General features: G+C 38.2%; 1 protein-coding gene across 2 annotated transcripts in view; it reads left to right on the top strand.

Annotated features, from left to right (window-relative positions):
- Positions 1-22,221, top strand: part of LOC148376894 (uncharacterized) — a 104,909-nt gene that overhangs the window by 2,081 nt on the left and 80,607 nt on the right. The window contains exon 1 of one of the 2 annotated variants that reach the window (XM_088350905.1): positions 9,406-9,648. The exons of the other annotated variant lie outside the window; for it this stretch is intronic. Coding sequence (XP_088207031.1) covers positions 9,528-9,648 — 121 coding nt within the window. The 5' untranslated portion in view covers positions 9,406-9,527. Of the gene's footprint in view, positions 1-9,405; positions 9,649-22,221 lie in introns of those variants that run through there. 2 annotated transcript variants of the gene reach the window in all.

Genomic DNA, 22,221 nt, shown 5'->3' with positions numbered 1-22,221 from the left:
GTCTGCGAGTCTCCATGATACAAGGCAAGCCTTTTTTGACCTTAACTCTCGCCTGTCCCGTTTTTTTGCTCCTGTTTTTGTTCCGTTACGACCTGTTTCGATCTCAACCACATCTGCTCTCCCGTCCCAAATTCCGATCTGTTTTTTGATTCCGACCACGTCTGCTTTCCCGTCCCGGCTTTTGAGTCGTTTCTGACCCCAACCACGTCTTGCTCTCCCAGTCCTGGCTACCGACCAGTTTTTCCGCCCCCCGACACTGCCATCAGCCTGTCAACGAACCGCTGCCCCGCAAGACGTGGGTTCTGACTCGGTCCTGTTTTCCTGTTGGTATTTCCAGTCCGGTATTGTTCCCGCTTATTGTTGTCCGGTTTAATATTGATTTCCAGTTTTGTTCCCGTCTAATTTTGTCCTGGTTATTATTCTCTCCAGTTTTCGTTCCTGTCTTGTTTGTCCTGTTTATTTTCGATATCTTGATTCATTATCTATCCTGTCTGTCCTGTCCGATATCAACCTGGGCAATTGGAATCGATCTTGTCGGTCTCTGGTTTCTGCTGTCTAACGTGCATGACTCCCCATTTTCCGTAAAATAAAAGGCTTGAGGGAGAACGTCACGCGTTTGGGTCCTGATCCTGTTATGATTCTTGACACGCGGACCTGTTCTGAAAATAGCTCACCAGTCCTGGGTCATTGTGATTTTCTAGTCGAATGATTTTTATTAGCTGAGTTTATATAACCCCATTTTTAACAATTAACCCGGCAACAACATAGTAATAACACTATAGGTTGTTATTTTAAAAATCCCCAAAAAATATTTCCAGTTCAAAAATCTATTCAAGTATTGATTATTATTTTTAAGATTTATTTAAAGAAGTTTTAACGTCATAACTGATGTGCCCGCTCTTTTGGCGCCAACTGCCTCGGACTCTGATTGGCTCCCTGTCACTACTTAAACCCACGTCTTTCTGTCACCTGTTTTCAGTCCGTCTGCGAACCTCAGTTTACTCTAGGCAAGCTTTTCGACCCCTGACTCACTCCAGTTTTTGCTCCTGTCTGTCTCCCGGCTTCGACCCGTTTTTTTTATCCTGACCGCATCTACTCTCCTCCCCTGGCTTTCGACTTGTTACTGATCCTGACCACGTTTTTTGCGCTCCCGTCCTGGCTACGGACCCGTTTTTTCCGTTCCCTACACTGCCATCGCTCGCCACGGAAGTGCCACTTCCGCGTTCAGAGCAACCTGCTCCCCGCGATCACCAGATCGTGTGTGCAATTCTTTCCCTTCTTCCCAATAAAACTGAGAGAAACGTACGCAAGTGGGTCCTGTCTCTGCTCTGGTCCTTATTGACTCACCTGCCTGATTCCGGCCAATGAAAATCCTCGGGGGCGTGGCTTGCGTCATCCTGACTTTTAACTCCGAAGATTGTGCAACACTGGCAGGGAAATATTAATGAGGTGAGCTTCCTTTTGCCTTGGCTGCAGGTGAAACTCGGTCAAGTTTTGCCTCATGATGTCTCCTGATTAAAAAAAAAAAAGAAAAAAAAAGATAAGAAAAAAAGATTATTATGCAGCCTTGCATTATGCATATTGAAACTTGACTTTGTTTTTTTCACACTTCGAGGAGTGCATAGAAATCTGTGACTATGTTTACATTCAGGCAACAATCAGATTGGAAAGTAAACATTGAATTTTCTGGAGCAATCTGAATGTATTGTTTTCAGGGCTGCAACAACCAATCGATAAAAATAGATAAATAGATAGATACCAGAGATAGATATAGATAGATAGATACCGGAGATATAGATAGATAGATACCAGAAAAAGATATAGATAGATACCAGAGATAGATATAGATAGATAGATACCGGAGATAGATATAGATGAAGATATCAGATATAGATATTGATAGATACCAGAGATAGATATAGATAGATACCAGAGATAGATAGATACCATAGATGGATAGATAGATACCATAGATAGATACGAGAGATAGATATTGATAGATACCAGAGATAGATAGATAGATAGATAGATACCATAGATGGATAGATAGATACCAGTGATAGATAGATACCAGAGATAGATATATAGATAGATACCATAGATGGATATATAGATAAATACCATAGATGGATAGATAGATAGATACCATAGATAGATATATACCATAGATAGATAGATACCAAAGATGGATAGATACCAGAGATAGATAGATAGATACCAGCGATAGATAAATAGATTGATAGATACTTTATTCATCCCCGTAGGGAAATTCTCACTTCCAGCAGTATCCTTTTGTTGTTTATTAATAGATTAACAGGATGGCCTTGGGGTGCCGTGTTGTAGTTTAGCAACAGCGGAGTGGATGACCTTACACGCTAGGCCAAAAGTTCGACGTCCCTGCAGCAGATGGAATTATTTGTGTTTACATGCCCAGGGTTACACCATCTCATGTTCACGTAGATAGCGAGTCCGCCTCCTCTCCGCTTCCCGCAGGCTTTTGTTTCTGTCTGCCCTAACAGAACTGAAGACGGGTAGCTCCGGGTAGCTCCATGTTAGCGTCTGGGATGCTAGACGTGAGCCGAAGATAGAAGCCCCTACGATGTCATATGTCAAATGTATCATTAAAAGCATTGGCGACTATTTATCTCACCGATTCATTGTGTTGCGCAATTTACGAGACACAAAGCACGTTAATAAATGCGAAAAAAGTGTATTGGATCTCGTTGTGTGGTAAATTTGTAGTACTACTTTGGTCCGGCAGAGAGCGCCATGAGGCCGTTTTTTTAAAAAAGTCAAGTCATGTTTAGTGGTTAGCGCGTGTGCGGCACAGTTCTAAGGTCATGAGATCGAACCTTCCTGTGTAGAGTTTGCATGTTCTCCCCGTGCTTGCATGGGTTTCCTCCGGGCACTCCGGTTTCCTCCCACATTCCAAAAAAATGCATGTCAGGCTATTTGGCCAGTCCAAATTGTCCCTAGGTGTGAATGAGTGAGTGACCTGTGTGTCCCTGTGTGTCCTCTGGTTGGCTGACAACCAGTCCACTGCCCGAAGATAGCTGGGATGGGCTTATGCAGGTTAGGCAGCGGTCTGGCGTGGAAAGACAGGAAGCCAGAGACTGACAAGATCGATACCAATTGTCCGACCAGATATCGGACAGATGGGGTCGATACCGGATAGGACGGGACAGACGGGATTGATAATGAAACAGGATATCGAAATAAAACAGGACGAACTAGACGGGAACGAAAACTGGAGAGAATCATAAACAGGACAAAAATAGACGGGAACAAAACTGGAAACCGACTTTAAACAGGACAAAATAAATGGGAACAATACCGGACTTGAAATACCGACAGCAAAAGAGTCAGAACCCACGTCTTGCGGGGCAAAGGTTCGTTGATGGACTGACAAAGGAAAAATGAGAGCACTGAGCTTAAATAGATGCAAAGTCAATCTGTTAATGAGCCGCAGCTGGCACCACACGGGCGGGACCAATTGGGCGCCATGGCAACCGTGACAAAATATTTACTTTCAATGGAGAAATTTGTGTTTCAGTACTGCAATGGTTAGCAAATTCACCCGACACGCGAAAGGACCCCAATTCGAGACTGGGTGGAAACATATGTTGGCCTGGAGAGAAATGGGCACCACCAGGCTGGACTTGCCCAAGACAAACTATGGGAAATGGTGCCCCAAAGACCTTAGTGGTTAACAGAAACTACCCTACCCAATACGTTACATATTCATGTATTTTTCTCATGTTAAGGTCTACTTTTAGTTTTTAAAAAAAAGTAAAAAATTAGAAAAAAATCCATAAATCTAAGCTGTAACATCCGCTTGCAAAAAAATGAAACTGTACAATCAAGTTTTTGGTTATCATTTGCTGAAAATAAAATGAAAATACTAAAAAGGTCTTAATTAACTCGTAAATTTTATCACTTTTTCCCCCTATGTAGTCGAAAAAAAGTTTTTAAATTGTCACGTAAAAAAACAAAAAAACTAAATGAAACAGGTATTTTTATTTCATTTTATTTCAGATTGTGAAAAATAAATATCCTGTTCCAATCTTGAATATTTTTATAAATTATTTTCCTTTTTTACTACTACTAAAACAAAAGAAATGGAATAAAACCTTTTATTACTGATCCAATGACAGATTTTATTTGTTTAACTTTGAAAACAAATTTCTAACTGCCATAAAAGGTTTCAAATACAATCAAATGGAAAACAAATACAAAATAATGAAAAACGGAGGGACTAAGAGCCACAGCATTAACAAATAAAGAGAAAATAATGTTATTGAAAAGGCTGGTCTGCTAAGGATCCCAAGAGCCAAGAAGAAATCCACAGTGTTGGGAATCAATTATCAAAATGTAGCGTTTACCAAATTGTTTGAATGAGTTATCTGACTCCATTAACCAAACACAACCTACATTCACCCAACAATTTATGCGCGCTCGTTTCTTGAGGGAAAAATAATCAGGAAGCTGACATTTCCACACGGGGGCAGATTTAATTTCATTAACAATTTAACTAAGTGCACTCCATCGAAAACGGCCGAATTAGTGACGTTGGAGAGTCTGGGAGCCTTTTTCTGATGTCCTATAGCTTTTTCTTCTTGGCTATCTTCTCCCCGCATAATGGTGTGCCGGCTCCTCCCTGGGCTTCACCATCTAGTAGACGAGCGTCCCAGTGTCTTGGGTACTCAAAACAACGAGCCTTTCTGCGTCATCAGCGTCTGGATGTGCTGATTACCTTATGAGCACTACGTTCCGTTCCTGCCGTTCCTGTAAACAACATTTTCCACCAGCCTGCCCTGACCTTGTACTACAGCCCAGTCAGTGAATATCTTTTGCATTAAATGTAATTTGTATTCAATCGTATAAAATCCTTTATAGTCAAATGAATAAAATCCTTCAAGCGTAAACAGAACATGCTATTGATCAATTTGCATTCAAACTTGTTAGCATCTTGTTAGCAACACCGTGGTTAGCGTGGGTCTTTAAATAGGTGGCTAAAGGCATGCCTAGCAATAATCAAAATGGCGCCAATAAATTAAGTCCCAAAATAGTCCAAGTGGCATTACTTAAAGGAATATATGACCTCGAATGCTATATATGATTTAAATGAAAGCATATAAAGTACCTGGTAAATCTCATAAAGATGGAAAATCATTATATTGAATAAAGGCTACTTAGCATCTTGTTAGCAACCTCCGGAGACTACTAGCGAGGGGCTTAAAACAGGTGGCTAAAATCATGCCTAATAATAATTGGAACGGCAACAATAACTAAAGTACCAAAATAGTCCGATCAATGTTTCTCAAAGGAATAAAACACATCCACATATTTATTATACTTTAAATAAAATGACATACAGTACCTGCTAATTAGGAATTTGTAGGAAGGAAAATGGTAAAAACTTGTTATCAACCCCGATGATTGCCATGGGTCTTAAAAAAGGGGGCAAAAAACATGCCTAGCGATAATTGGAATGGTGGGTGTAACCAACCCGTTTGGGGGGTTGCTCAGGCACCCCCAAATTCAATCCAAGCGCCCCCCAAAAGTTATAGCGTTTTAAAAAACTATTTTTTCCTTAATAAAGTACAGGGTAGGCTAAAATATGATGATGTCGGATAGAAATTGTAAAAAAAGGGAAAAGGAAACGAAAAAACTCCACTGCCTTAAAATGGTTGAGTCCATTTCATTCCTAGCACCTTGTGTAGTTATTTTTGTGGTCATAATTTTGTAGTATTTTTGTAGTATTACTGTAGTTTTATTTTTGTAGTATTTTTTAAGTATTTATCCAGTAGTATTTTTGTAGATATACATCTTACAATCTTTGTAGCTTATCTGTAGTATTTTAAGGTATTTATTTGCTAATTTTGTAGTATTTCTGTATTCAGAATTTTGTAGTATTTTTTTCAGTATTTATGGAGTTGTATTTTTGTAGTATTTTTCATCCTAGTATATCCGTAGTATTACTGTTGTTTTACTTATGTAGTTATTTTCATAGTCATAATTTTGAAGTATTTTTGTAGTATTACTGTAGTTTTATTTTAGTAGTATTTTTTTAGCTATACATCTTACTATCTTTGTAGCATATCTGTGGTATTTTGTAGTAATAATTTGCTAATTTTGTAGTATTTCTGTATTCATAACTTCGTAGAATTTTTGGGGTATTTCTGCAGTTGTATTTTTTTAGTATTTTACATCGTACTAGTGTTTTTATAGTTTTACTGTACTCATATTTTGTAGTAGTTCTACAGCAGTATTTTCGTAGTATTTCCATGGTATACTTTTTGTAGTATTTTGCTCATAATAATTGTGCAACAGTATTTTTGTTTTAATGTGTGTCTGTAGTGCTCTTTTTGTCGTATTTCTGTAAAAGTATGTTGAAGTATTTCCATACTTGCATCTTCTTGTTATTTCTTAAGAATATGTTAGTATTACTGTATTTTTGTCATATTTCTGTTGTAATATTTCTGTGATTGTATATTCGTATCATAGTTTTATTGTAGTGGTATTTTGTCGTATTTTTGTAGTATTTTTTCTAATCTCAATGAAGAAAAACTTTTATCACATTTAGTTTTGGAGTCATTTTGTAGTATTTATTTGCTAATTTTGTAGTATTTCTGTATTCATACTTTCGTGGTATTTTTTTTAGTATTTCTGCAGTTGTATTTTTGTAGTATTTTACATCGTAGTATATCCGTAGTATTACTTGAGACATATTTTTGTGGTATTTTGTAGTATTTTCTACAGTCAGATTTTTAGCAGAATATCCGGTTGAAAGTATTTTTGTCATATTTCTGTTGTAATATTTCTGTAATTATATATTCGTATCATAGTTTTATTGTAGTGGTATTTTTGCAGTATTTTGTAGTATTTTTTCTAATCTTAAGGAAGACAAACTTATAGTTTTATCACATTTAGTTTTGCAGTCATTTTGTAGTATTTTTTGAGGAGACACAAAGGGACAATGGGGACAAAGTTGGCACCCCAAAAAACATGTATTTATTACGAGTACTATGTTTACTATTTTGGTTATATTTTAATTATATTTTGAGCATTTTTTGTTTGGTTGGGATCAATATATTTTATTTATTTTATTTTTGTAATTGCATCGATTTACTTGATTATGGACTTTAATACTTTTTCTATACCATTATTTTATACTATGACAATTTTTTATGCTATTTTGATTATTATTTTATTGTTATTATTTTTAAAATATTTTTTAAATAGTATTATGTGTTTCGTAGTACTGTATACAGTAGTTGATGGCACTAAAACGAAATCAAAGGAGAACAGTTTGGACGTTTATAAAAGCTTGGTTACAGCGTCATCTAGTGGAAAGAAATTGAGGTGCTAGTTAAAATTAATTAATTTCTGCTAGAAATCCTTGAATACACAAAACGTTTTATAACAGTATTGTTCACGTTGATTAATTAGTTTAAAGATACACTTCATCTTATTGATTTAGTTCAAGTAGACAAGGAAAAAAATGCATCCCTACATTTTAAAGGCTAATACTCTCAAGAGAAATTTGGATTTTAAACTGTATTTAGTTTTTTAATTAAAATAGAAAATACGTCGTTTCCTTTATGACTTTAGGGTCATAAAGCGTAAACAGAACATGCTATTGATCAATTTGCATTCAAACTTGTTAGCATCTTGTTAGCAACATCCTTGTTAGCGTGGGTCCTGAAAATAGGTGGCTAAAGGCATGCCCAGCAATAATTAAAATGGCGCCAATAAATTAGGTCCCAAAATAGTACCTTTAAATCCAACGAATTAGTATTATAAAACAATAGAAATAACACTAGAATTCCGTCGTATTAAAAATAACATTCTACTTCAATACAAACGAAATTTTTGATCATTAATGACGAGATGGTCAATTTACAAAATGGATGATAAAATATGTCGTTTAATGACAATTGTTTACTGTGATTTTTCAGGACATTGTTCTCACATTATAATTCAAATTTAACATATCAAGTACAAACAAATATTGTGATTAATATAAATGCAATAGTTTATCGAAAAACAGATCCATTTTTATTTTATTTTCTATTTACTCGCATTGGCGCCTTTTCTTCAAATTTCCGGTTGCGTGTCAAAATAATTCACAAAGATTACAAAAAGATTTCATTTCATTTTTTTCCTTTAATACAGTCCATGAAATGCACCAATTCATAAGCATGAATGAAATAATAATGATAATAAAACAAAATCGTCGATGTAACCCACTACATTTAATTCCCCCTAAAATCCATGAACGTCTCCATCCGTCCATGACGTCATCACGCAGTATGTTCACATTTTGTCCAGCAGAAGTCATCAGAGAACTCTTTACAAATGCCAAAAGACGCCAGTGGACTGAGTCAAAAAATTATCTCTAGACATATTTTTTTTTTGTCTTAAACTTTATGTCTAAAAAAATAAATAAAGAAATGTAAAAAAGGGAAGAAAAAAAGAAGGAAGGAAGAAAAGAAACGAAAAAAAATAAAAGAACGAAAAGGAAATCAATGAATAAAAAAGAAATTGAGAGGAGTAACATATGAGAAAATGACCCATCTAACTCCCTTACTTATTATAGATACTTATTTAATCAGTCTCTCACAATCACTACCCCATCAGGATTCGAACTTATTAACTGGCTACTAGGCTGAACGTGCGCAAACCACTACGCCACCATGGTTCCTTCTTATTGTGCTAGCACAGTTCTGATTACTATAAGGAGAAAGAGAAGGAGAAGGAGAAGGAGAAGGAGAAGGAGAAGGAGAAGGAGAAGGAGAAGGAGAAGGAGAAGGAGAAGGAGAAGGAGAAGGAGAAAGAGAAAGATAATGAGAGAGCATTTCGAAGGGAGTCTGCTCATTAACTCCTTTCGTTCACCAACAAAACAGCAACCCATCGGGATTCAAACTCATTAACTCGCAACTTGGCCACACGTGCGCTACCATGTTTCCTTCTTTTTTGTGCTAGCACAGTTCTGATTACTATAACGTGGCGTATCAAACACTTCCTTTTTGTTTTTGTTTGTTACATGTTTGATTTGACAATAATAAATCACTTTTTTGTTGTTGCGCCAGTTAATTTGACAGTTGCTGTCGAGAGAGAGAGAGAGAGAGAGAGAGAGATAAAGAGAGAGAGAAAGAGAAAGAGAGGGAGAGAGATAAAGAGAGAGAGAGAGAGAGAGAGAGAGAGAGAGAACGAGAAAGAGAAAGAGAATGAGAATGAGAATGAGAATGAGAATGAGAATGAGAAAGGGAAAGAGCTAATGAGAGAGCATTTCGAAGGGAGTCTGCTCACAAACTTTTTTCGTTCGCCAACAACACAGCAGAGTGGAACTGTGAGATGGTATGATGCTAGGGGGCGATAGAGCACCAAAGAAACGGATGCCATCCGAGAAGAAGAGAAGAACCACACATCACTGCGGCTTAGTGGTGTTTCGTTCTAGTCGTGTGCAGAATTAAACTCAATCTAACTGCATTTAACTCCGTAAAGATTAAAAGGTGGCTAATATGTGCGAGAGATGGAAAGGAAATTTGAAAGAGGAGCTTCAAGATGACAACGAGCGAGAAGATCGACGGCTAAACCAAGTTAGCATTAGCAAGGAGCTACGAGTTGTGTTGAACAGAGCAGGTCGGTCATTTATTTCCATATACGCGCTCCAGGGCTCCATGCCCTTACAAAATGATCTATTTTCCCTTACAAAATACAAAATAATCTTACACCATGTAGTTTAACATTTTATATTGTACAGTTGTTTCGTTATATCATCTCATCTCATTAGCTGCACCGCTTATCCTCAGTAGGGTCGCGGGGGGGGCTGGAGCCCATCCCAGCTATCTTCGGGCAGCGGGCAGGGGACACCCTGAACTGGTTGCCAGCCAATCACAGGGCTCACAGGGACAGACAACTCGCTCATTCACACCTAGGGACAATTTGGACCAGCCAATCAACCTGAAATGCATGTCTTTGGAATGTGGGAGGAAACCGGAATGCCCGGAGGAAACCCACGCAAGCACGGGGAGAACATAAAAACTCCGCACAGGAAGTCCGGTAGCTGGATTTGAACCCACACAGGAGGTTCCCAAGACCTTAGAACTGTGCCGCACACGCGCCAACCACTGCGCCGCCCTCGTTATATCATATATATTGTTAATTAACATTTTGTTGTGAGATACTAAGTTGCTCGACATAAATGAGGTTTATTAAAAAAAAAGTTCAAAAATGAAGTCGCTTGGACGTTCACTGTAGAAGGAAAAAATATATGCAAACATAATTAAGTAGAATAATACATTTTCTTATTCAAATTATGAATTCATTTTCTGCATTAAATGATTGTTGGTAATATACTGATTCAAGGGGTAACCACAAACCCGTCATTTTTTTCATTTTCTCCTTTTATACTTCCTTTTTTCTTAACTTCTTTGTACAACAATAAAAATTCGTAATATAACGCATCAAAGCAAGTGAGCCGTTTGAGAGCCGGCTCTTTTTAATAAGATGAGCCCAAAAAGCCGGTTCTCTAAAAAGAGACGGACTTCCTTTCACTACACAACTCGAACTGGTTTGACTTGATTGATTTGCCGTTTGGTGATAGTCTGTGTCTAGCGGATGGTACCCATCATTGACAAATTTGGGTTTTTCCTTACAGATTTTTTTGTACGTCGTACACGTCTTAAAATGCATAATGAACGTACTTTGTACGGCCTAAACGTACAGGTTGACAGGTATGTTTCCATTACATTTTTTTTTACTTCTATTAGCTTCTGACCTTTTGATTTTCATCGCTCTTGGCCAAGTGCAAGCTTTTTTTTACGGTTATTAGCCCTTCACTACTCATGAAGGCCTGTTTAAGGAACAAAAACGTCATGACCAATTCGGGTCCAAAAAATCTTTAGCCAATCGTGACCGATTTAAACGTGGATTGACACATTGGTTGTCCAATGAATTCTCGCCGTTCGGGTTTTCGTCTGCACGCCGATCTCTGCAAACGAGATCTCGTTGTGGTGGTTGTCGTCGAGTGAAAGAGAAGTATGCCTCTGAAAAAACAGTTACTATTAGGTGTAAATAAACACAAAATTGGTCATTTCTTCAGTGTCAGTAATAAGTCGAAACGTAATGCAGAAATTGAGAACAACGGCAATAATTCCGGCACGAAAAAACGGCGGAGACATTTTTCAGAAGGTCGCGGAGGCAAGGAAAACACGTGTGTTGAAGCCGAACGATTGGACAAAAGAAAATAAACAAAAGAATACTCCTAGATAGATAGATAGATAGATAGATACTTTATTCATCCCCGCAGGGAAATTCACATTTCCTGCAGCATCCCTGAGCTGAGAACAATACAATAATAAAGCAAAAAGAATACAATATACAAATACCCAATGTGACGTGCAAATGCCCACTGTAGCGTGTTATATAGAATATCTAAATAGTGCTACACAGAATACATCATCTCATCATCTCATTAGCCATACCGCTTATCCTCATTAGGGTCGCGGGGGGGGGGCTGGAGCCCGTCCCAGCCATCAATGAGCAGTGGGCAGGGGACACCCTGAACTGGTTGCCAGCCAATTGCAGGGCACACGGGGACAGACAACTCGCTCATTCACACCTAGGGACAATTTGGACTGGCCAATTCACTTGAAATGCATGTTTTTGGAATGTGGGAGGAAACCAGAGTGCCTGGAGGAAACCCACGCAAGCACGGGGAGAACATACAAACTCCGCACAGGAAGTCTGGAGCTGGATTTGAACACACGCAGGAGGTTCCCATGACATGAACTGTGCCGCACATGCGCTAACCACTGCCCACACAGAATACATATTGCAATAAAATTTGGTGATATGCAATGTAGGGGGTGTGGTTTAATGTGGGCTTTTACTCTGCCGGGTAGAGTTAAAGAGCCTCATGGCATGAGGAAGAAAAGATCTCTTCAGTCTGTCCGTGGCACAAGACAGTGACAGCAGTCTGTCGCTGTAGCTGCTTTTCTGTCTGGAGATAATGCTGTGTAGTGGATGCGATGGATTGTCCATGATTGACCTCAGCTTTTTCAGTGCTCGTCTCTCAGCTACTGTTGTCAGGCTGTCCAGCTCTTTGCCCACAACAGAGCTCGCTTTCCTAGCCAGTTTATTGAGATGAAAGGCATCCTTCTTCTTGACGCTGCCTCCCCAACACGCTGCCGCATAGAAGAGGGCGCTTGCCACTACTGTCTCATAGAATATTTTCAGGAGCTTTTTGCAGATGTTGAAGGAGGCCAGTCTTCTGAGGAAGTAAAGTCGGCTCTGCCCTTTCCTACATAGAGCTTCTGTGTTGGCAGTCCAGTCCAGTTTATTGTCCAGCTGCACACCCAGGTATTTGTAGGTCTGGACAAATTCTACACATTCTCCTTTGATGGTTACAGGAACCGGGTGAGTTCTAAAATGACTTTTCTGCCAAAATGGACTGAATTATATTCCTAGTTACGCTATGAGGAGGATGATAATGGAGGCTACATGATTTTCCAAATCCCATTCTGTTGGCGCAGCTTGCATTAACATCAGCCGTCCGTACTGCAGGTTGTGAGAGGGGTTTTAGCGTCCGAAACGGCATCCTCACAAAAAAGTGAAACCGCCTCAAAATCGCAACACAACACCAGCTTATGGAGGTGCCTCTTTCCAAACAATTGGACCCTGAGAAGGCATTACAACTGTGGCGGGACAGCAAACCAGGAAGAATATATGAACTGAAAAATCTGAAGTGATAACTACCTTGTATTACCAATTAACTGTGATGATTAAAACTGAATGAATATATAGATTTATACTATATCTTTGTCGCCGGTTTACAATTTCAACCTGGATGACACTCAATTTTGGGGACCCGTATATTTTTGACCATGCGAGTCCCCAAGAGCCATCACTTTTTAAAGGTAAAATAAACACTGGGGGTGGGCAAACTTTTTGACTCGAGGGCCACTATGAGTTCTAAAATTTGACAGAGGGGCCGAGCCAAGAACAGATGGATTGAGTGTTATATAAATTACGTACAGGATTTGACCGGTTAATGATTGATTTAATGACATTTCAGTTGAATAGATAGATACTTTATCCATCCCCGTAGGGAAATTCACACTTCCAGCAGTCTACCCCGTTGTTTATTAACAGATGAACATGATGCCCTAGGGGTGATTGTAGCGGAGTGGATGACGTCACGCTAGTCCAAAAGTTCGACATCCCTGCGGCAGATGGAAATCTTTTCTTTGTGAAAATCCAGGGATACACCACCTCGTGTTAGCAAGTCCGCCTGCTCTCCGATTCCCCCCGGCTTTCTTGTCTCGGTATAGCGGCGTTGAAGCCGGATAGGTCCGGGTAGCTCCGGGTGGCTACACGTTAGCGAACGGAATGCTAAACGTGAGCCACATTTCCGCAAAACACAGCAACTGCGCTCCCTGTGCGCTTCGATGTTTTCCACCAGCACTCGATGATCTTATTTGGTTATGAGTTCGCATTTACCATGATAACGGATGGTACTGAAGACTTATAACGCCGCTAGCCGCTTGGCTAGCTCCGGCTCTTCTTCCACGATAGGCCCCTTCATCACGCCGGCACGAGAATTCTTCAGGGCAAGGAGTTGAAATTCCTTGAATACATGAATTTTTGTGCGCTAAAACCCATTTCCATAGGATAGAAGTAATCCATAGTGTAGTTTTCAAAACGGGAAGAAAAAACACCGAAGATAGGAGCAGACAATAAAACAATAGGGCAGCTGCTGGAAAAGGCAGCCGCTCGTGGCAGCACTGCTTTGATCACAGCAGGAAAACTTACCATCAGTTTCAGTGGGGACAGTGTTGTCCAACTCCCTGTTTTGTCAGCGCATCAAAGTCTGGAGTAAGTTTTGTTGTGGCAATTCTCAGTCAGTTATCCAGGATCTATGACGGGCTTTGTTCATGTTTATTAGACTTTTGTTTTTGTAGTGTTCAGAATGAGCTGGTTTTTTGAACACCACGTTGTCAGTGTCGCCGCCTTGTCCCTTTCGGAGATGAGATGGTAGTATCGTCAGCGTAATTAACTATTGTGTTTGTGAGGTGGGTCGGTGAGCAGTCGGAGGTGTAGATGGTGAAAAGTAAGGGGCTCAGTACCCATCCTTGGGGGGAGACGGTGTTCAGTGTTAGGGTGGGAGAGTTTCACGGACTGTGGGCGGTTGGAGAGGAAGTCCATTATCCAGTGGCAGATGGAGGAAGAGAGTCCTAGGTGAGAGTGTTTCTCCACCAGGATCTCCGGGATAATGGTATTGAAGGCTGAGCTGAAGTCCAGAAATAGCATTTCGACGTAGCTCCCCCCGGTGGCTTAGCGCGGCGTGAAGAGCGTGGTTTATGGCGTCGTCAGTGGAGCGGTTTGCCCCGTAGGCAAACTGATGGGGGTCCAGTGTATGTGGCAGGGACACATTGTACATATTTTAATTGAGGATCTGTGTCGTTTCTGTCTCCATTGGTTAGAATTATTACATGAATGCAGTCGATATATTTATACATTTTGTCATTTATCAGTTTCGGTATTATGTCGTATATTCTAAATGATAGGAAACCTATGTGTGTCTTGTGTCCCACAGATCTCGGTGAAGAATTCTTGCCTCCTGTCCGGCAGGAACCAGAGTTTCCTGACGTTAAAAAGGAGGAGGAGGATGTGGAGCCTGTTTGTGTTAAAGAGGAGGGACTTTTCACAGAGTTGCCAGTGACCGAGACCTGTTTATCGACAGGGAGTCAGGTAAAAGATGAAGAAAACTGGCAGGAGCCTCCAAGCATCGGCTCCCTTCAACAAGTGAAAACTGATGATGACGACATGTCCGACTCTGCACACACTGATGGCAATGAACAGTCAGAAGGTGATAAAACATGTTCTCAGTGTGGGAAAACGTTTCCATTCAAGTATCGTTTGAAGTTGCATATGGTCGTTCACACTGGTGAGAAGCCTTTCTCCTGCTCGGTGTGCGGTAAAAGATTCAGCCGAAAGTATGTCTTAAAAGTCCACACCAGAATCCACACTGGGGAGAAACCTTTTTCCTGCTTAGTTTGTGGTCAAAAATTCAGCCAAAAGCATGTCTTAAAGGACCACATAAGAATTCACCCTGGCGAGAAGCCTTTTTCCTGTTCAATTTGTGATGAAAAATTCAGCCAGAAAGAACACTTAAAAAGACATACAAGAATCCATACTAATGAGAAACCCTTTTCCTGCTCAATTTGTGGTCAGAAATTCAGGCACAAAGAGGTCTTAAAAATTCACACAAAAATCCATACTGGTGAGAAGCCTTATTCCTGCTCAATTTGTGGTCAGAAATTCAGGCACAAAGGGGCCTTAAAAGATCACACAAGGATCCATACTGATGAGAAACCCTTTTCCTGCTCAATTTGTGGTCATAAATTCAGGCAAAAAGGGGCCTTAAAAATTCACACAAGAATCCATACTGGTGAGAAACCCTTTTCCTGCTCAATCTGTGATCAGAAATTCAGGCACAAAGGAGCCTTAAAAGACCACACAAGAGTCCACACTGTCGAGAAGCCTTTTTCCTGCTCAAGTTGTGATGAAAAATTCAGCCAGAAAGAACACTTAAAAAGACATACAAGAATCCATACTAATGAGAAACCCTTTTCCTGCTCAATTTGTGGTCAGAAATTCAGGCACAAAGGGGCCTTAAATATTCACACAAAAATCCATACTGGTGAGAAGGCTTATTCCTGCTCAATTTGTGGTCAGAAATTCAGGCATAAATGGTCCTTAAAAATCCACACAAGAATCCATACTAATGAGAAACCCTTTTCCTGCCCAATCTGTGGTCAGAAATTCAGGCACAAAGTGGCCTTAAAAATCCACACAGGAGTTCACACTGGCGAGAAGCCTCTTTCCTGCTCAATCTGTGGTCAGAAATTCAGGCACAAAGGGACTTTAAAAATCCACACAAGAGTCCACACTGTAGCGAAACCCTTTTCCTGCTCAACTTGCGGTTTAAGATTCCCAAGTCAAGCCAGAGCTCAGGATCACACATGTGCCGGAGAAAATAGCATCTGTCACTCTGTTTGATATGTTTTCATTACTTGCATTTGCATTAAAAGTAATCGGCCTACGAATGTACGAAAACTTTTTGTGTTTACGTGTCTGTATAGAATATATATATATATATATATATATATATATATATATATATATATATACAATCATACGCACGGTGGTACCTCTTCATACAAGCTCCCTTTGTTCTAGGTTTGTGCCCGAATTGATTGTGAAGAAGCGAATTTTGAACATATGAAATCAATGAAAACGAATTCATCAGTTTTGGTCTCCAGAAAGCATCCAAGTTAAATTAGCCATGAAACATCTCATAAAATACATTTGAACTGTCATTAATGTTGGATTTAAACTGTAAATATTTTATTCTACTGTTGCACAAGCTTCTTTGCATACAATGTGCCTTTCTTGGTTGTGTTTGAAGAAGGAGGAAACAGGATAACACCTTATTTGCGGCCAGATAAGGAACCTGTCTGACCGCAGGCCCACCTAGTTTTTGTTTGCTATAAATAAACGTTGTTGTAAGTTTAAACAGGTGTTGATACAATAAGATGTTTTTGTGAAAACAGATCTGAAACTGTTTTCTGTCACTCCCCTTCCCTTTAGCAGAGAAACATGTAAATTAGGGCGTTCCTAATACAATAAAAGGCAAGGACGAAATATACATTTTCAGAGTATCCAGTAGACTGCCAATGGGTAGAATATGGATATTTCTCACTTGCAAGTAAGTTGTACTCACAATTCTCTGTGTCTTTTTTGTATATAGGTTTTGTACATCTGTTGGGTTAAACCTGACATTTATTTGGTCCTTCGAGAGCCGGATTCCAACAAACCTGACGATCCCAGCGTGTGAGTAAAGATCCAGGCAAGTCTGTGGCCACAGCATTAAGACCCTTTTCGGGACTGGTCCTTTTCCTTACAAGTTGGGATCCGAAGGTTGACGGAAAGTCCAAGGACTAAGAGAATTGTGAGTAAAACTTTTATTTTAAAAAAGGAATGCATGTGATTAAAAGGGCATGAGTGTGAAGAATTCAAAACAGAGTTAAGAAAATAAATCCTAACAATCCTAGGCACTATTAGGTAAAAGAGAAACGTGGCCAGTAAGACTTAAGACACAGTCTTAAGTAAGAGGGAAAGGGGTTCCTCTCCGTTTCAAAAAAGAACTCAAGGGAAGTTCTTTAAGTAAAGAGGGCAAGGGTTCCTCTAAGTAAAAGGGCAAGGGTTCCTCTCTGTTTAAAAAGAACTCAAGGGAAGTTCTTTGTTCTTCAAAAAGAGTGAAAGTGAGTGTGAAAGAAAATACTATTACCACTAGGTAATTGTATTTTATACCAAAGCAACAGGGAATAAATGGTGAGCCTTTGTGGATGCCTGTATGCAAGAAAATTCCACCTGCAAAGGTTGAAGTGAATTTTACCACAAAAGGTTATTTATCACCATCCTGTTGAAAGAGAAACTCAGTGTTAGAATACACTAGGTATTAAAAACCACTGAGTCCAAATTTAGTTCTAAAAATGGGAAAGGGGCAAAGTAATGCAAAACAGAAAAATATAAAACAATATAACTTTAATGGGAAGTTGTCCACAGCAGGCATTAGAGAACTGCAACAAAAAATAAGAAACAAATGCAAACAGAATAATAATAAGATGAGAAAAGAAGGTTATGAACAGACACAAGTCTGGATAAAAATAGCAAGACAGGAGAGAGAGGATGTAGGGGAATGCATAACGCAGATAGAAAATCTAAGGCGATCTTATCATCTAAACGGAATGGAAGTACAGCAAGTTTGGATGACACAATTAGGGCCAGATTGGTTCCACGTAAAAGTAGCATACTCTCCAACTAATGACGCTAACCCTCCCGTGATACTTGCACCCGAATCTAAACAATTGACACAACAGGTGACCCCTCTCCTAGAAAAAATCAGAACTAAATACAGGAAAAGAGCAAATTACACTGAAATAGGGAGATGTAAACAAAAACCAGATGAGCCATTTGATGAATACAGAGTAAGAATGGAAAAGGTGTTTAGGGCACATAGTGGGTTAGAACCTAGTGATGGAGCTGACAAGGGCCCCTATAAACAACAATTAAAAAATGCATTGCACTCAGGCTCCTTACCAGAGATTAGTGGATGGTTAAATCGCCACTATATAAGCATGAATGGAGGAACACTTGCAGAATACATAAATCATGCCCTCCATGCTGAGAAAGTGATCAAAAGTAAGAAAGGGGAGAAAAAGCCATCAACAATTTTCTACCAAGAAGATGAAGGAACCACAGTGTTCTTTCAACAATCTAGAGGTAGAGGTTTTGGATCACGTGCAAGCAATAAACCTAGAACCTGTTGGTCTTGTGGGAAGGAAGGGCATATTGCTATAAATTGCAGAAGCAACCCTTCCCCACAAGACCATTAGAGTGCATGACTGGGCCCGGAGCCGGGACCAAAGCCTGAAGTGAAATTTGAGATAGAGATCAAGCTAGGGGATGAAAATGAGGAAGAGGAAAAATATCTTTTCAAAACTCGCCATGAGAAATTTGAAGAACAGGTTTTAAACTTAGAAAGCATACTGTATAGAGAGAAAATAAGAAACCTAAGTCACCAAATTTTGTTAAATTTATTAGAAGTTTGATTGTTTGGGCCCTGTGTATGTCTTATGTTATATGTTTGTCTGTCTTACTTGTCAAAAAGAAAGCTAAACGCTAAAAAAAGTACGTTTTCAAAAGAGCTGAGATTGTTTAAAGAGTAATTTTTAAGAAGAATTGATAGAACAAATTAAAGGAGTTGGAAAAAGTAATTTTTTTTTTGAGGAATAGGTGTTCGCCATAAGGGTGTTTAACACAGGCACCGTGGGCCACAGATGGTTCTGGAGATTTTCTTGCGGTCCGAATTTTTTAGTTGAAAATTGATAAATTAAAAACTGAGAAATTTAGGGAAAAAAAAAATAAAAAAAATAATTGAGTTATTTTAGATGCGTTAATTCAAGATAATGACAGAATAATACAGAAAAAGATAAAATATTCCTGTTTTTAGTACAAAATTGGTAAAATAAGGATTGGGAAGACTAGAAAAGATCTATTTAAGTGAATTGGAATAAATTAATTTGAGATAAAGGCATTTTTATACAAAAGTATTGAAAAAGTGTTCAATGAATATGGAGGAAAAATGTATTGAGTGGAATACAAATGAGTAATATAACTTGTTGCACATCAATATATGTGATTTTCACATTAAATAAGTGAAGCTAAAATGGTAGATTTAATTGGTTTGAAGGAATAAATTAAAATTAAGTGAGATGATTAAACGTCATTTTCGCATTAAACTGGTGAGCTAAAAAGCTATTGTGAGAGGGTGTGTAAGGAAGGAATGTTATGTTGAGAATGGATTGTTGGCAGAACAGGTAGGGAAGTTACAAATACAGAAAGATAAGAGTAAGTAAAAGAAGGTATAAAGGGAAAAGAAAATAAATATTAAGAAAATGAGCATAGAAAAAAGAAAGAGAAACATAAATGGGAAAGTTAATTAAATATCAAAAAAGATAATTGGTTGAAAATTAAGTGAGACTAACCGTAATACCATAGATTGGGACAAATAACTTTTTCAACATTGAATTGTGTTAAGTTTAGATGACTAAAAAAGCAAATGGGTGAGAGTGAAGCACATTATAGAGTGCTTTTAGAGGTCTTCGTTGACTTGAAAAGCGCTGTATAAATGCAGACCATTTACCATTTATAACATTACTTTTATAGAAAAGCTACAAATATAAAAGAAAATTATTTCAAGGGGATGAATATCTAATTAAATGCTAATAAGTATGTACAAAATATTTTGTTTTGCTTTAGAAGAAGAAGAAAGAAATACCACAATATTTATACACAAATAATATTACAGAGGAGAAAATGTACGATATTGGGTAGCAACAGGCCTTAACACATGGTTCAGCGATTATACTGGTCTATCCAGAAAGTCATTATTCTGGACTATAATAGTAAACTCAGGAGTACATCTGAAAAAAAAGAAGGAATGACACATTTACTTTACTAAGGAACAGCAGGAGCTATTAAAACAAAATTCCTAATAAACTATGGTCCCAGGGACCCACATATGCAAGACTAGTAAAAGTAGCACAAACTATGATAATAAGACCCAAAACAGAACATCGGCCCAGAATAAAACAATATCCTTTAAAACCAGATGCAATGGAAGGAATAGAACCAGTAATAGAAGATTTAAAGAAGGTGGGAGTACTAATTGAATGTGCTGAGTCACCCGTAAACACACCGATATTTTCTGTAAATGAGGCACCCCCATCAACATGATGGACAATTGTTCAGGATTTGATAGCAGTAAATAATAAGTGATCCAAAGGTCCCTGTTTGGTGGATCCACACACGCTATTGAACTCACTGAAACCAAAGGCAAAGTATTTCACAGTGGTATATATAAGCAACGCATTCTTCTCAGTACCAATGCATAAAGACAATCAATTTTGGTTTGCATTTACGTTTAAAGGGAAAATATATACCTACACCTCAAGGGTATTGTGAAAGTCCAAGAATTTACTCTCAAGTAAGTTTCGAGCCTCTAAATAAGAGCGAACTATTAACTTGTGTAGATGACATATTAGTAGAACCAGGGAAAGAAAAATAATATTGCATACTAAAAGCAGGAAATCTGAGTCATTTCAAATAATCAAAATTTTGAAATGAGTTTGAAAATAACGACGTATTAACACAGAAAAAGAAATATTGAGATTGGAAATTAAATTTTCTGTTTTAATCTCTAAATGAAATGTGCTTTGTTTTTAAAAGGAAAAAAAAAAAAAAAGACACACAGTATTAAGTATTAATTCAGATAAGGTCATGTTTATTTGTATAGCTCTTAATCTCTAAGGATATTAAGGGGCTGCAAAGAGAAAAGACTATTGCAAACCGAAGATTATGATAATAATATAATATAATACAATGCGAGTTGATAAGGCAATTTATTAGTGACAAGTATATGTTGTTTTATATTGAATCAATGAGAAAAGATAGTTGATTATGATTGAAGAGAGAGGAAATTACAATTAAAAAAGATTTGACGTTGAGTTCCATTTGGCATTTTTGAGATTTTTGATGTTTAGGCAGTGTGATAGTTTGGAATTTTGATAAGTTTAGCGCCAAAGACAAGATCCCCTAGGAGGACAACTGATAAAAAGTCTTTCAAGAGAAGGTGAAATAAGCCACGCTTAATTTTTAAGTATAAGCATGTTACAATTAACAAATGATTAATAAATACGTAACAAATGCTGACTTATAGTTAAAAAGAAACAATTTCTATGGAAGGAGTGTTTTCAGAAGATAACGAGAAACTGATTGAGGTAGGATCATAGGAATTTAAAAATAGCAGATTAATTATCTTGAGACAGATTATGAGAATTTAAAAATATATCTGCATGGATAAAAATTAATGTCTATATAGTCATTTAACTAAAATAAAAAAGAAAACAAAAGGTGAACAAAAAGAAAAAGAGGCTAAAATAACAGACGAAGTATTGTTTCGTAGAAAAGAAAGATGAAACAGGAAAATGGAGGACAGGCTATGCTGTAGTAACACATGATAAAGTATTAAAGGCAGAAGCATTAACTCAACATTGTTCAGCTCAAGCTGCAGAATTAGTGATCCTTTCAGAAGCCTGCAAACTTATGAAAGATAAGATAGCAACAATATACACAGATAGCCAGTATGCCTATGCAACAACTCACACGTTTGCACAACACTGGAAAAATAGAGGTATGATAACATCAACAGGAAAACCAGTGACACATGCAAAACTGCTAACAGAACTATTACAAGCAGTGCAGCTGCCAAAACAGTTAGCTATATGTAAATGCGTGGCCCACACACCAGAAACAAACCCAGTTTCAAAGGGCAGTGCATTTGCAGATAAAATAGCAAAACAAGCTGCACAATGAGAAATAACAGTTCTAAGTCTAACAGAAAATGCCTTAAAAAAAAAAAAACAAAATACTACAAGAAATGCAACAACAATCGCCTAAACCAGAGCAAGAACTCTGGAAAAGAAAAGGAGCACACCTAAAAGATTGAATCTGTAAATGACAAGAAGATAAACCAATCCTACTAAAAAAAATCTATACAAATGGGCAGAAATATTGAGACAAGGG

Source organism: Urocampus carinirostris, chromosome 1 (assembly GCF_059441175.1).
Source record: "Urocampus carinirostris isolate Australia breed hairy pipefish chromosome 1, RoL_Ucar_1.0, whole genome shotgun sequence".
Lineage (NCBI taxonomy): Eukaryota > Metazoa > Chordata > Actinopteri > Syngnathiformes > Syngnathidae > Urocampus > Urocampus carinirostris.
The sequence above is the reverse complement of the archived record's forward strand: the minus strand, read 5'-3'. Positions and strand labels throughout refer to the sequence as shown.